General features: G+C 33.2%; 1 protein-coding gene across 1 annotated transcript in view; it reads left to right on the top strand.

Moving 5' to 3' along the window:
• The window catches only part of LOC131675463 (beta-alanyl-bioamine nonribosomal peptide synthetase ebony), a 964295-nt gene that overhangs the window by 431542 nt on the left and 515143 nt on the right, over positions 1-17610 (top strand). The window contains exon 9 of the mRNA XM_058954451.1: positions 161-328. Coding sequence (XP_058810434.1) covers positions 161-328 — 168 coding nt within the window. The remainder of the gene's footprint in view (positions 1-160; positions 329-17610) is intronic.

The following is a 17610-nucleotide window of genomic DNA, read 5'->3' as shown; positions in this document are numbered from 1 at the left end:
TGATTATATTATTTAATAATAAATTTGATTGTATTGCATTTCAATATATACCATAAGATAAATTTTTATCTATTTATCTATCTATGTATTTATTAATCTTTGTTATTCTCCGCTAATATATATTGATTGTTTTTGATCGATTGATTGTTTTTAATTTAAGGAAGGCCTATGAAAAATTGTTTAACTTATATAGTGGATGAAAACTGCTGCTTAATATCACAAGGTAAAGTAGGACAGTTGTTGATAGCTGGAAGAAACTTAGCTGATGGATATATACATGATTTTAATTCTAATAAGTTTATAGATAATCCATATTCCAAAGATAAAGGTAAGGTTCATTTTTAAATATATTTCTAAAATCAAAATTTAACTTTTTATAGCAATTTACAACATGTAATTATATTATTATAAGTTTTCCTTATACTCTGAAGCTATAAAGAATCGTATTCTAACAGTAAGTTAAGAATTGAGTAGTTTTTATATTAACGATCTTTTCAAATACATTAACAATGAGTTCAATAAATATTAAACAGGAGTTGTTCTAGAAAAGCCATAATTAATTTTAGAATGTCATTTGTTTCTTTATATTCTTGTACCTCCTTAACATGCTGTTGTCATCACCAATCGTGGTAAAGTAGTTTTTCCAGCTTTATGTTTAAATACCATAAATGAATAAGGTAATTTGAAACTTTTCAGAACATCCATTGTACGTGAACAACGGGACGTAAGGACTTTTGTTGTAAAGAATTTGTAAAGAATATTTGTAAAGAATTTTTTATAAAAATTGTCCTGGACATCGAGAGAAGAAAATATTTTATTTCTCGCTTTCCAAGACAATTTATAACAAAAATGGCTTTTTACTGTTTTTTATTCATATACTATATAACGAGTGTTCTGAAAAACTTTCAAGTTGATTAATTTATATGTTTAACAAAAAAGCTGAAAGAACTTCTGTTGCTCTGTCGGTAATGACATTAGAGACTAAAGAAGTAACTTTTTTGTTTTCGTGAAAAAAATACAATAAAATTTTTACCTCACAAACCCAACTTTCCTAGACCTCTAAAAAGTATGAACACGATAAAAAATCAACTGTTATTATATAGTACAGTACTATACAAGAAATTAAAGGTTAAGTTCTGTCATTTAACGCTTAGGACAATGTTAAAGCATAGTATACAGGAGTACCTTTACCTATCGCCTTGTGTGCTGTTTAAAAATTTTTTGAAAGCCCAAGGGAAAATAGGTTGATCGATCAGCCGAGAAATGTGAAAAATCATCTTGGTTTACTTTCTCTGCTGTTATCGACATTGCGCAGTCTTTACTTTTTCTGTATTTTTGTAGTATAATCGGCCTTGCTATCACTTCATATCATGTTTTCAGTTTACACATCACATTTTTCTAGATTATTTTACCTGTGGCATTTAGTTGTTTTTCTTAACCGCATTAATGTATTGTCGATGCCAGACCAACATTTGCGGCATGAACAAAATAAGGTGGACAGCAAAAGCATACAAATAAGAAGATCATAATAATTTAAAAAAATAAAGATATTCCTTAACGAATGTATGTAATCTACTGTCAATATAATTAAAAATTTGGCAAACATAAAGGAGCAGATATTGATGATGTAATTATTAGTCTCTCCATAACAGTAACACCAAATGCACAAGAAGTAGGAAGAATCCGCGGTAAGGAGGAGGGATCTGTGATGTGGACACCCGAGTATGGATGAAAATTTTTAGAAAATATTCATCAATTTGTGCAGAAGCTGCGCGTTCAGAACCCGCGATCAAATAATTTGTGCAACTTTTAATTACGCCAGTATTAATTAATTAAAGTCGAGTGCTGGCTAAACTTCGATTGCGATTTTCTCGTGGAAATACTGAAAATTTCCGAATTCTGACGACTCTATTGAGTTGCGCGTAATTTGTGCATCAAGAATATGTGGTTCTAATTGAAAAAAAATCAAAGGGTGCGGAAGGAACGATAATAATTAGATTTATAATAACTTTGGTTTGCCGCGCATGCGCGAACGCTCACGGCGCGCGGCGAGGCGCCTCCGACCTACGAACGCGCGGAAGAACGGTAGCATGGTGTATTACAGTGCCATAGCAACACGAAAAAGAATATTTATAGTCCACACAACAATTCTCATCGACATACACAAGTCTTTAGGAAATTGATTTTTCCTTGGTAGTTAGTTTTCCTGAAACAGGAGGCTATTATATATGGTGTCGAGGCAGAAGGGGGAATCGTGCTTGCGAAGAAAATAAAATAGAATATTTTACGATGACTAAATCTATGAGAATTCTTTTCAAGAGTTCTCATCGATTTAGTACAAAGCTTTTCGAGAAAATGATCTTCCCTCGTAGTTTTCCCGACACAGGTAGCGAAGCCGGCGCGGCGTCGAGCCCGAATTCGGTATTATGGCTTGCATTGAAAGAAAATAGATTCTTTTTTACGAGACTAAATCTATGAGAACTGTTCTCGAGAGTCCACTGAACAATTCTCATCTATTTAGTAAACGGGTTTTCCGAACAATAATTTCATTTTCAGCTTTCCCGACGAAGGTGGCTACGCCGGTGTCCAAACAGAATGCGCTATCGCTTTTCCGTAGGAAATGAAATAAATTTTTTTGCGACAACTAAATCAATGAGAATTGTTCTTTAGAGGCCACTGAACAATTCTCACACATTTAGTAGTCAGTTTTTCGGGAAAATGAATTTCCCCTTTAGCTCCAACGACACGGGTGGCTAGTCCGGTGGCCGTGCGGAATCTCGGTTTATTCTGTCGACTAAATCTATGAGAACTGTTCTCGAGAATCCATTGAACAATTCTCAGCGGTTTAGTAAACGCATTTTCAGATATCCATACATAAGTGGTTAGGCCGGAGTCGAGGCAGGTCTGGGTGTCATGAAATCAGAAAGTCATTAAGAAAGACATAAGATGCTTGTAAATGACTAAAAACCTACAAGAATTTTTTTGTAGCATTTTCTGGAGATTGCTCATTAATTTAGAACACATTTTTTGGAAATGGAATTCTTTCATGCAGTTTTCCAGACTTCAAGGGTGAACCGGTTGCTAAAATGAACAATGGATTGATTGAAATTAGTCATTTCTTAGACAAAAATTGTCTAAAATAATTTATATATGTGAAATTGGAGAACTTTTCGCTTGAAAATTCTTTAATTTCAGCTATAATTCTTGTTGGATTAGTTCAAGAATAAAATATTCATATTTTTCCTGACATTTTATAAGGGCCTCAAGTAATCCTATGTGACATTTCGATTGAAAAAAAGTGCTATTTTATAATTTTTTAAATCGAGCGAAATATAAAATTATTTGTTAGATTGACTTTTGAAAATCAAGAGATTTTGTACTCTTACCGAAAATCAAAATTGCATTCACACTCAAATTTTGATATTTTATTTGAATTCTCTCTAACACGGGAAATAATTATTTTTTGCAAAAATTTGTCTTAGATGTGTGAAAATTATTGAGCTTACATTTTAATACTTTCATTAATTTTGATTATTCATAATTCTAACTACTAGCTTATTGCTAGCGCCGTGATGTCTTATTCAAAATGAGCTGACGATCATCGCATATTATGGATTTGTCCATGATTTATATTACTAAAAGAAACTATGTTAAAATGACTTAAGAAGGCAACAATTATTGAACCATGCTCTATTGAAAAACTTTTAGAAGATCCCTGTATCAAAAGTTGTAAAATTATATTCAATTTTATAAAGCTTGTTCTTTATATATATATATATATATATATATATATATATATATATATATATATATATTGTAACAGGCTGCCATTTAGTCGATAATCTCTGGAAAGTGCCTATATTACAACTAGACGAAGCCCTGTTATCTCTGTGCAACCTACCTTGCCTCGGAGTGCGCCTGCGCAGAGTCAGTTCGCTATTCCGAGTTGGGTTCCCCCAACTCACCGCTTGGCGGCGCTGTCGCCCCTTGCTAGTAGCGCTCGTGCGGCCGCCGCTGGAACCTAAGTCGTCGATTCGCGTCTACCGGTATTCGCACGATTCGTGCTACGCAACCGGCGAATTCGAATCGAACGTAAATAAACACTGACGCGACCTCCGGACAAAGGAAAGACTAAATAACGACTATTTGATTTAAATGGAACGGTTAATATGCACTTTATTCATGCAAGTTATTTACACGAGCGTTTGGCCGAGAGACTTACGCACGCTCGCGTGAATGACAAGACACGCTGAAAATGAGAGAGAGAGAAAACCACGGATGCCGCGAACTAACCGCTCGCGCGCAACAAACAAATTCTTCGCGCTCGCTGCGCGGGATCGCACGCAAATTGTAATAACAATAGAAAGGGGGAAAAGGTGCACCTACCGCAAGAACGACGAGGATACGGTGGCCAACCGTATCCAACTAACACGTTGTTAATAAGCTGATCCGCTGCTTGCTGCACCGCCTCGTTTGCTGTTGCTACTGTTGTTGTTGCCGCTATCGCTGCTACTGTTGTTGCTGCTAGAGCTGCCGCCGGTATAGCTGCTGCTACCGCTGCTGCTGCTGCTATTGCTGCTGCTCACCCACCCACGCACTCAAGTTCGCAATGTCACTGGCAAAACGAGAAACTCGGGAAAATTGGAGGTTAGCGCGACGCTGACACAGTCATACTACTGGTCGGAGCCTCCCCTCCCGGTCATTGCCCCTACGCGCTCTCTCTCTCTCGCGAACCGAACGCGGCTCCTCTCGCTTAGCCGCTCGTTAACCTCGCGCGAGTCTAACGATTTTCGGTAATCGTTGCAATATATATATATATATATATATTTAATATTGATAAAAATATTATTCCATTTTTTTCAATCGTCTTTTCTCTTTCCTTTCTTCCCATCTCTTATATACTGCTCCATTTTTCCTTTTTTCCCTTTTCTCCTTTTATTTTCCTTTTCCTTCTACCTTTCCAAGAGTATTTTGGTCACGAAAAAAAAAAATATGGAGAAAAGTTATTAATACTACCAATTATTTACTTCAAATCTACCGTCATTGCTACGTGATAATGGCTTAAGTTACGCGGTAACCTGACAGCAGATAAAGCCAATCAAACAAGAAGAGCAGACGATCAAAATCTAAGTGAATACACTGCTATTACACGCACTAAAAACTTATAATAGTAATGTTTTTTTCAGTTCTTATGTTTTTGTTCATTCCAAATTTTTTAATTGAATTTGATATATAAATGAGTGCTGCTTTTAACCCATGTAAAGTAGTTTATACTAATTGATTTTTATATAGTTATATACGAAGGCTCCTTCCTCTCAAGAGAGGAAAACTGCAGTACCTTTGTGTAAGTATTTTTGTGGTTAGAGTTAGCAATTGACAAATCCTTGAGTGTTAGTCTATAGTATAATGTAATTCATCTTTCATTTTAATAAGTCATTTAATTTTTTACAGGGTTTAGATGTATTAATTTAGTTAAACGGCTTCATGTATCTTTAGGAACATTGTTACACACAATTACCATTATGACTAGAACTAAAACAGATTCTAATAGAAGACAAGGATTAGCTTAGGAAAATAATTTGTATTTCAAACTCCTTACAGTTATTGATCAGGAGAATATGTCAGTAGACGCCACCACTCATTGTATTTCTAGTGAGCTATTAATCAAATGGAGCGAAGCAGTTTTTCCTATTTATGGAAAAAGAAAAGCCTATCAAGATAAGGTCAAATTATTTTTAGCATACTATTTTGAAGCTGTTGCAGCAGATATTCCAAATGAGCTTTTATCTTTGTAATTGATTACATTTTTTCCACAATATTGAAGCCTAAATAATTAATCATAATTTTTTTTTAAGAGTTAAAAAGTCAAGCCAATTTAGTTAATGCGCCTGCACTACAAAGCTGGTTGGATTACAAAGAGAGCCTGGGGAAATGTCTCTGTTTACCAAGTATAAGGCAGTGCGTTGAAAGGTTTATGCAAAATCCTGACGACAAACTTTCTGCAACTGTGAAAAAATACATTTTACATCAAATGTACGGATTGAGAGAAAATGATACCATAGAGGAATGGCAAATGAAAAAATTAAATAACTGCTTGTGGTTTAACAGAAATGAAATTGAAAGAGTCTGCATTCTGTCTGTAACACACGAGATACCGTTGTAAATATTATAATTCCGAGAAAACGTGAAATCTCAGTTAACAAAATAGTATTAATAGTAATTTAACTCAAGAGCTTTTCAATTAGATTTTTTGCCGTTTTTTATTTATATCGGTGAATTAAACGAGTGCAGTTGATTTTTGTAAACGTGTTAAGTGCATGCTGGGATGCAGTGTTCTATTTGATTTTGTGTCTGGCTGTATTTAATATTATGGAACCGGCAGTTCCATGGAAAGATTTATTGGAAGTTTTGAAAGTGGTTGACGTTTTTAACGAAAAAGGAGAATTGTTAAAAGAGAATGATGAGAGTGGAGTGTGGCAAAAAGTTTCAGATAAAATAGGCTTAAAAAAAACAGCTCATACGATATACATTGATGTGCAACAAAATAGGCATAATTTAAAAGATGATTTGAAAGCTCAGGGCAATATTAAAGTAGTAAATCAATCTTACAATTATGTACTGCCCAAAGATGATTTTTCTGAAAGCGAAAAAAGTGAAACTGATGACTTAATGATGGGTGAGGAGTATATACCAAGAAAAATTTCCAATTCTGGTAAATTCCAACCAGTAAATATGAAAATACATTTGGATAAAAAAGAGTGGGCACAAATAAAGCCAGACAGAGTTTTTTACAAAGATGGTAGAGAATATCTAGTCTTGAAGAAAGATTGGACGGATATGGTAGTTGAAAAAGTGTGCAATGATACAAAAATTAATTGTAATTATGCTTTTACAAAACATCAATTTTATGTTGGAAATGATTTTCCTTTTTTCAAATTTTATGGCAAGTGTACGGAATGTTTCAACGACATTGAAGGAGAATGTGCTCGTACTTTTTCTCTTGACAGTGAAAGTATTTCTATCGATATTCATACCTTTGACAGTACAACAATTGCTCACAAAAGGAAACGCCAACTCAAGAACACGCGAAGGAAAAAAGCTAAACTAAAAGCACGATATGTAACAGCTGGTGTTTTTCGTCTTGAGGCTGCGAATGATTTATTGGAATATTCTGATTTAGAACCAGCTTACTTGAATAATTCAGTTACGATCAGAAAATTGAGACAGGAAGCAATTGATGAAGCTTTAAAACTAACTGGTCCTAGTGCAGTCTTTGATTCTCTCTTGTATTTGAGTGAAAATGGGTTTTCCAAAATCAGACAAGTTAGTAAGAAACCATTTGTCGTGAATTTTGTTACTGATGATCAAATACAATTATGGAAAGATCTAAAAAAAGTTAAGAAGCTTAGGGTGTCAATCGATGCATCTGGTGGATATGCTAAAAAAGTAATTGTAGCATCAGATGAAACATCTGGTTACATATTTCTCTACAGGATGGTTACAGATCACGAATCCAAAGTTGCACCACTGTGGCAGATGTTGAGCGATGCACATGACACCAATACGATCCAATATGCTCTGAGTCTACCTATCTCTCTTGGTGCTCCAGATGAAGCTTCAACAGATGGTTCTCTGGCTATGTTGAATGGTACAAGCATGGCGTTCAACGATTACCCGTACAAAAATTATTTAGATACTAGCCACAAAGTTTTAATGGGCGAAAGCTTGAAACTAAAACCATGTCGTTTAACAATGGACTAAATTGTCGACTGAATCTGACAAGATTGTAGCACAAGTACAAATGCCAATAAAAATGGAAACAATTGAAACGGATAAAAATTCGGTAAATAATGTAAGGCAATTGAAAGAACTCTCTTTTCTTATTTTAAATGGAATAATTAATGATACGGTTTTATATGATAACAAAACAAGGAAATTCATAAATACATGTGCCTTCGACAGTGTTTCAGAAGTTTTGATTTGTTCTGCAAGTATCGATAGTGTATATAAGATCTTATCTGAAGGGGAATCATGTGAATATTTAGAAGCTCTTACAAGTTTTAATAAAGATGTTTCTCTGCTGAATGATTTTTATGAAAATAGAGCAAATATATTGTACCCAATCGTGATCAATTCAATCTATAATCGAAACAAACCTAATTTACATAATTTTGATGGAAGTATAATTGACTGTCAGATTAATGTCATAGATTTGGTTCAGATTCCACTTAAAAACAGTGAAACTTCTTTAATAACATCTACGAAACAATGTGACGAATGTGGATATCGAAATACACCGAAAAACTTTAATACATTAGTGTTCCCTTTTAGAGAGGCTGCAAAAATTATAAATAGGAAAGACGGAATGCAAAATCTGCAAGAATGTTTGAACGATATTTTTGATGAACCAGAGTTAGATGCCTGTCCAAAATGTCAGAAAATTACAAAAAAATTAATCTACGATATTGGAGACATTCTGTTTCTCGAAACCGAATTTATTTTCACTAGCTCAGAATTACACCACACTATCAACAGTTCATGCCCTGAAACCATTTTGATACGTCGTAGTAGATATAAATTAATAGGTGTCGTAGAAATCGAAGAAATCAACAAAGATTTGAACCATTATAGGGCCTACTGCCTGGTAAACAATAGATGGATCAGAAAAGATGATTTATCTACATCAGCGAAATACATTGTTCATCTACCTGACAACATCAAACTATCAATGGTTATGTACGCAAAGGTGAACGCGTAGGTGTACGAAAAATCAATTGAAAAAGTATATGAGTAGCGATTCTTGAATGAAATTTGTCTTACATAATTCATTTCATACTGGTTTCTTTTTTCAGGTATCAAGTAGTGGCTGATGAGTTGATCCATTCAATTTCCATTTGCAGCAACTGGGGAGAATAACTACGATTAGGCTTGCATTTAGTAGCAGTGATTGACTAAGATCGGTTCTTCTGGATGCAGAAACTCTTAGATCCTGAAAATTGAGATAAATATATCAGTATAAATAAATCAGTATCCTTATCCAAATGCAAATTTCGACAATAGTTATATAGTAAGCAACTTCGTCCTGTGAACTAACTAGTCAATCCTTTCATAAAATATGAATATTGATATGTTTTATTCAGATGATATTTCGGGCAATAGTTTGTAAACTCTCCTAACGCAAAAAAATTCATATTGGTCGATGAAAAAATAATTTCAGTAAATCAACTAAATAAAAAATTAATTTTCAAGTTTGTATTTTCAATGGGTTGCTATTAATTATCTTGTTAATACCTACATGTACACTAAGTAAATTAAATAAATATCAATCAATACTCGAGCAGCCCCATGGAAATCGTGTTTTCTTTTGGCTTCGTAGTAACAGATGTGATTTCCTTGGAATCCTTTGATCCTTGATGTACACGCTGATTGATTAAGATTGGTTCTTCTGGATGCAGAAACTCTTAGATTCTGAAAATTGAGACACATATATTGGTATAAATAAATCAGTATCCTTATCCAAATGCAAATTTCGAAAATAGTTATAAGCAACTTCATTACTATTAATTATCTTGTTAATGTAGCTACATGTACGCTAAGTAAATTAAATAAAAATCTATCAATACTCGAGCGGCTCTATGGAAATTCTGTTTTTTCTTGGATTTAGTGCAGCAAATGTGATTGTCCTGGAATCATTGCTTCATTGTTGGGTACACTGATTGACTGAGGCTGGATGTCCGGGCCTAGTGGAATCTTCTTGAACTGTTGATTAAAAACATGATGTAAAAAATTCAGTATTCATTCCTAGGTATGAGTTGCAACTATAGTTATCAGAAACCTTGAGTTGGTAGTGAAAATATTAATATTCTTGGTTATAAATCACACGTATCATTTCTTTTTTTTTTTTTCATTTCTAAAAATATCAAACACTCTCATGTGAATATAATGTTTATCTGGATACTAAGCATTAATACAATACTAATGTTGTGTAAAAATTACATTTATACGCAAGTAAAGTCATTACAGGCATGCTCTGAGTACATGAAGTAGTTTCAAAATAGCTTGCTGGCGCAATTTCAATGTACTTTTTTCAGTGTACAGTTAATGATAAATTGATTGATAAGTTATTAAAAAAGAATACATACTCTGAAAGATTCTTCTGGCAAATTTACAACAGCCATCAGCGTATTGTCTCCCTGACACTCCTAGCACATTAAATTAGAGCAGTTACAGTTGCAATAACAGCTGTACTGACAGTCAGCGCCGCTCGCTGGTAGTTAGAACGACGTTGTGCGCATGTGCCGCGCGCAATGATTATTGATCAAATGCCAATTATATTTTTTATCGTTCTTCCCGCACTCTTTGATTATATTTCAATTAGGACCACATATTCTTGATGCACAAATTACGCGCAACTCAATGGAGTCGTCAGAATTCGGAAATTTTCAGTATTTCCACGAGTAAATCGCAATCGAAGTTTAGCCAGCACCCGACTTTAATTAATTAATACTGGCGTAATTAAAAGTTGCACAAATTATTTGATCGCGGGTTCTGAACGCGCAGCTTCTGCACAAATTGATGAATATTTTCTAAAAATTTTCATCCATACTCGGGTGTCCACTTCACAGACCTAAGGAGGAGCCTTATAATGAGACAGGAATATAATGTTATGTTTAATCAAAATTAATATTTGAATAGAACACTAGATGGCGTTATTTATAAGTTGGGTGGTAGCTCTGTTTAAGACAAAGGGAGAGTTGAGTTTTAGTGCTTGAGTGAGAAGGTCGCTAGTTGACGAAAGCGTTTTTGTTTTAAGGCAGTGTGCTGCGTAATTTTAAATATTTGTAGTTCAGTCGAATACCTATTTTAATATTATTTTAAAATATATAATAACCTTTTAATATTTATCGTACAAATTTATTTTATTACCTGTGTCTATTGTGTTTTTAATTTAATTACACAACAAAATTCAGAAGCGGGATAGATATAGATATAAAAAAAAAATCTTTTGACAATAGAAATTTTGGTGAATTGATAGGGATTGTTTAGTGGTGTTGTGAAGGAGTATAGTGAACTTAAAATATAAAATTTTAGTTTATTATACCAGATTTTTATATACTTGAAGTGTGAATTCTTTGAGTAGAGAATTGATGACTGAATCACTTGACAATTTTGAAAAGTTTATTCAAGAAAAAAATTTGCTCCCAGTATTATCAGGAAAAATGGCGGAAAAACAACTAATAGATGCTTTAGCTGAAATAGAGAGACAAAAGACAAGGAGACTTGAAGAACGCTCTCAAGCTGAATCGAGAATAAACCAGTTGCAACAAGAACTTGACCGATGTTCTCAGAATTATAGTCAAAACACTTCAGATTCTTTGAATACTGCAATAAATTTTCTCTGTAGTATTATGAAAAACCAATCTGATACTTTTCAAGAAGTTCTAGCTAATTAAAATCAACCAGATAGAAATGTAGTTATGTATCCAGTAGATGCTAAAAATTTTATACGAGAATTTTTTGGAAATGAAGAAAATTCTAAAATTATGTACAATTGGAGTGTTGCTATTGCTATGAGTATTGCTAAATCGTGCTTGAAAGGTGGAGCATGGAAATGGATTATGACTAAAGCTGAAACAGTAAAAACATTTGATGCATTTTTGGAAGCTTTTCAGTCGACTTTTACTTATAAACATTCTCGCAGTGAAAGTTAAAAGTCATGATGGCGCGAGTACAAAACCGCAATGAAACAATTCAAGATTATTTTCTTGAAAAAGTATGGATGTGTCAAGGACTGGATTTTAATGTAAATGACATTCGTGATGAAGTAGCTGCCGGTTTATGGTCAAAGGAATTGGCGCAACATATTTTAGGACAAAATTATATAACTACAGATGCAATAATGCAAGATTTAGTTCGCATAGAAAATATACAACGAAGTAGTATATTGAGAATTTCGGAACAACGTGATCGCCGAGTTTTAGCTAAGGATTTTAGGAACTGTAGTGGAAAAGAGGAGAATTCTTCGAAGTCGGCGACGACGGTTGGAATCACTTCTACAACAGCGGATAAGAGTACTTCATCGGCAACTAGAGATGGCGCAGCTGAACAGGAGAATTTGTACCCGAGTTCATCATTCAATGTGCGTAACACTAAGAGCGATTTAAAATGTTATAATTGTAATCAAATTGGACATATTTCACGAAATTGTAATAATTCTAAATGCGAAATTACATGTTTCTTATGTAAAAAGGTAGGACACATTGCTACTCCCTGTCCAGACAAATTAATTAATAGTGAAAGAAAGTCTATAAATGTTATATGTAACGAGGTGGAAAAATGTAGTTACGGAAATAAATTTGTACGTGATGTAAAGATAGGTTATAAATACGTTACTGCTCTTATTGATATCGGTGCAACGGTGTGTACTATAAAGTCGACTACTGTGTTATGTTTGGGATTTAAAATTAGTTACGCTCATTCTGTTTTGATAGGCTTTGGAGGCCAGCAAGTAGAGTCTCCCGGTGTAATAATTGAAACAATTCAACTTGATAATCTAAAACCTCGTCAAATTACTTTAAGAATTGTACCCGATACTGCTCAGCATGAGACGTTATCTAATAATATAACTTATACACCTATTGGTAATGAGCTGATATTTTCTGATATTGATAAAGAGACGAATAATGAAAGAAATTTAATGAAAGTTTGTTCTTTAGAAAAAGTTGATTTAGAGCCAGGTGTAGTGAAGTTTGTAAAAGTTAAAGTTAGTGATTATGAATTGGTTGCTCCAACAATAAATAATAGTAATACTATTAATAAGATAACTGTAAACAAAAGAATAGGTGAATCTATAATGTCTATCAGTCCAGTGAAGTCAATAGAACGACGTTATGAACCTGTTAAACTTGAAGAAATTATAACAGACAGTCAAGTAACTCCTGAACAACAAAATTAATTATTAATTATTTTGTAAAAAATTCTTATGTTTTCACTCCTGATATTTGATCATTTTATTTTATTAAATTTCTGATCTTAGGAGTTATCCCTGTAAATAATTACACACCTTGTTTTTCTTGTAAACGTTTCACAATTCAATTTATTGCCACCTGAGTATACATCTGTTAAATATATAAAATGAATAATTTCAAATCAAATATAGTAATAAATTAAATATAAACCTACGTTTTTTAATATGCTTTGTACTGCAATGTTGATTAAAATAAAAATTATTTCCTCACATATATAACGTCAATATAAAATTATAACATCAATTAAATAAAACAATAATTTTTTGTCAGTACGGTATAAACACATCATGTCCAAGCAAATTAAAATAAAACTGATAGAATACGTTTGTATATGCTCCTAGTAAGTCACTCACGCTGTATAAGAATAGAAAGAGAAAGATTGAATGGTCTAATAAGAGAGATATGAAGAGTGGGGAATACAAAAGAGGAAAAGAAAGATCAGATCATGTTAATCTCATAATACTATTACTAAATAGACTTAATGATGTTAAATATTCTCGAATATTGGTTGCTGAGATATTTTGTATCTTCTTGTGAATTAATGGTATTATCCGTAATTTTAATGTGTACTGATTCTGCGATGCATCTTTTTTTGTAATTCTGTTCTACATGTATAATTTTTGTGTTATCCCAATCAAATTCATGTTTCGGATTATTCACTATATGAGCTGGTATAGGTAGATGTCTAAATCTAAAGTTACTTGGATCTTGAATCGTTTTTTTTACCGAATATTTATGTTCATTGATTCTAGTTTTTAGAGCTCTTTTGCTTTCGCCTATGTAGTTATATGTACATTGTTTACATTGAACATTATAAACTATACCTGTTTTTTCATATTTTATTAATTTATCTTTACCTAGAACAATAATATTGAATAACTTGTTAGTCATTTTTGGTATGCAAACAAGGTTACTCTTCTTTAATGTTGATTTACATTTATAGAAGAATTCTTTTTCGAATGGAATTGGAAAGTATATTGTCTGTTTTTTGTTATTGTTTTTATTTTGTGTAATGTTATGACTGTATTTGTATTTTCTAATGCGATCTTTAATGCACAAATTTACAAATTCTTCAGGATAGTCATTATTATATAATATGTTTTTTACAATAGAGATATTATTGCTATGGTAACTTTCATCAGACAACAATATCGATCTATCTACCAGGTTATTAACAATGTTCTTTTTTTGTTTTAATGTGTGGTTTGAGTTATAATTTAAAATACGTCCCGACATAGTTGGTTTTTGGTACCAGTTTGTAATAATTGTATTATTTCTTCTAGTAAGCGATAAATCTAGAAAATCAATAGAACCATTAACCTCTGTCTCGTAGGTAAATTTTAAATGTGAATTATAATCATTAAATGTTCCAAAAACACGATCAAAATCCATGCTCTTAATGCATATTAATGTGTCATCCACATATCGGTAATAAAAAATTGGGTTGATATTAAATTCCTCCTTCAGAAAAAGTAAACATTGTGTCTCTAAATCCTCCATGACTAAGTCTGCAAATAATGCTGATAATGGGTCTCCCATCGAAATACCAAATATCTGTTTATAAGTAGTATTATTAAAACGAAAAAATACATTATTGAATAAGAAATTAATTGTTGTTATGATTTCGTCAAACATAATTATCGATTTCCTATGTAATTTTTGGAACCTCTTATATATGCTGTTAAGTATTAAATATCTAGGTATACTTGTAAATAGTGAAACTACGTCGAAAGATACCAATATATGGTCTGTTGGAATGTATATGTTCTCGATACGTTTTTTTAATTCAAAACTATTTTTAATGTGTGATCTAGGTACGTCTATGGATTCTTTAAGAGCCTTGTTGATCAGTTTAGATAGGAAATGCGTAGGAGGTCAGGCCTGTAGTATCCACAGTTAACACTCCTACGCATTTCCTATCTAAACTGATCAACAAGGCTCTTAAAGAATCCATAGACGTACCTAGATCACACATTAAAAATAGTTTTGAATTAAAAAAACGTATCGAGAACATATGCATTCCAACAGACCATATATTGGTATCTTTCGACGTAGTTTCACTATTTACAAGTATACCTAGATATTTAATACTTAACAGCATATATAAGAGGTTCCAAAAATTACACAGGAAATCGATAATTATGTTTGACGAAATCATAACAACAATTAATTTCTTATTCAATAATGCATTTTTTCGTTTTAATAATACTACTTATAAACTGTAACGAGTAGACTCGTTAAGGGGTAGATGAGCGGGATTCGAAATGGCGCGCCATGCGCAATCGGCCCGCGCAGCGAGAAAGGGAGAGAGATAGTTACGACACGCCGAGAGTGAAGTACACGTGAGACCGGCAAGCGGATAGCACGGGCATACAGATCCATTGTCCCTTTTAGCTTCTTTTGTTAACTTTTGGTGTGTGAAATAACCGAGTGAGGTGGAATAGTTATCGCGAAGAGAGAGTGCCGAAATTGAGGTTGGTGTCCTGCAGAATAGAATCGTGTGACAGCGACCGAATTGGAAGATATCATCCGAACGAGGGAATCCGACTCCTCGCGAATCGTCGCCCACGGTAAACAAGGACTAAACCATAGTTCGCCTGGCTTCGACGACTTTGGGCGACGACCTTCGCGGGACTAAACTAGGATTGTAAGGCGAAGCTGTCTGCAGCAGCGTTCGCTCGCGTAAGTCCTCCTAGATATTGTAAGATTCGCATGCGGAAGATTGCGCGGCCTGCGCGCCGACCGAAACTGTATCACCCGTCTCTCTCTCACGCGTATGTCTAAGCAAACCGTGCGGCTCGAATCTCTCGGTCGATGCGAAATGTGCGCGAGTGTATGAACAAACAACGAATAAAATCCGCCCTGATTATTTTGAGTAAGACGGCGAATTTATTCGACGACACCAGATATTCTCTACGTCCCCTCTTCCTTCGCAACGTTTTCCGAGAACCTGCAACCGTCGCTCTTTTGCGTTTTCCCGTGCTTTCGCGCCCGTTTTCAGATTGCGCTTTCAACACGGAGCTGGTCGGAAGAGGGAAACAACGGCGGCATAGATATTTTGTTAACGGACAGCGATTTACAACTACGAAGAAATAACTACCGTTACAAAACAGATATTTGGTATTTCGATGGGAGACCCATTATCAGCATTATTTGCAGACTTAGTCATGGAGGATTTAGAGATACAATGTTTACTTTTTCTGAAGGAGGAATTTAATAATTTTTATTACCGATATGTGGATGACACATTAATATGCATTAAGAGCATGGATTTTGATCGTGTTTTTGGAACATTTAATGATTATAATTCACATTTAAAATTTACCTATGAGACAGAGGTTAATGGTTCTATTGATTTTCTAGATTTATCGCTTACTAGAAGAAATAATACAATTATTACAAACTGGTACCAAAAACCAACTATGTCGGGACGTATTTTAAATTATAACTCAAACCACACATGAAAACAAAAAAAGAACATTGTTAATAACCTGGTAGATAGATCGATATTATTGTCTGATGAAAGTTACCATAGCAATAATATATCTATTGTAAAAAACATATTATATAATAATGACTATCCTGAAGAATTTGTAAATTCGTGCATTAAAGATCGCATTAGAAAATACAAATACAGTCATAACATTACACAAAATAAAAACAATAACAAAAAACAGACAATATACTTTCCAATTCCATTCGAAAAAGAATTCTTCTATAAATGTAAATCAACATTAAAGAAGAGTAACCTTGTTTGCATACCAAAAATGACTAACAAGTTATCCAATATTATTGTTCTAGGTAAAGATAAATTAATAAAATATGAAAAAACAGGTATAGTTTATAATGTTCAATGTAAACAATGTACATATAACTACATAGGCGAAAGCAAAAGAGCTCTAAAAACTAGAATCAATGAACATAAATATTCGGTAAAAAAAACGATTCAAGATCCAAGTAACTCTAGATTTAGACATCTACCTATACCAGCTCATATAGTGAATAATCCGAAACATGAATTTGATTGGGATAACACAAAAATTATACATGTAGAACAGAATTACAAAAAAAGATGCATCGCAGAATCAGTACACATTAAAATTACGGATAATACCATTAATTCACAAGAAGATACAAAATATCTCAGCAACCAATATTCGAGAATATTTAACATCATTAAGTCTATTTAGTAATAGTATTATGAGATTAACATGATCTGATCTTTCTTTTCCTCTTTTGTATTCCCCACTCTTCATATCTCTCTTATTAGACCATTCAATCTTTCTCTTTCTATTCTTATACAGCGTGAGTGACTTACTAGGAGCATATACAAACGTATTCTATCAGTTTTATTTTAATTTGCTTGGACATGATGTGTTTATACCGTACTGACAAAAAATTATTGTTTTATTTAATTGATGTTATAATTTTATATTGACGTTATATATGTGAGGAAATAATTTTTATTTTAATCAACATTGCAGTACAAAGCATATTAAAAAACGTAGGTTTATATTTAATTTATTACTATATTTGATTTGAAATTATTCATTTTATATATTTAACAGATGTATACTCAGGT

Source organism: Phymastichus coffea, unplaced genomic scaffold (assembly GCF_024137745.1).
Source record: "Phymastichus coffea isolate CEN01 unplaced genomic scaffold, Cenicafe_Pcof_1.1 PCOF00001, whole genome shotgun sequence".
NCBI lineage: Eukaryota > Metazoa > Arthropoda > Insecta > Hymenoptera > Eulophidae > Phymastichus > Phymastichus coffea.
This window is presented reverse-complemented; position numbering and strand designations above follow the sequence as displayed.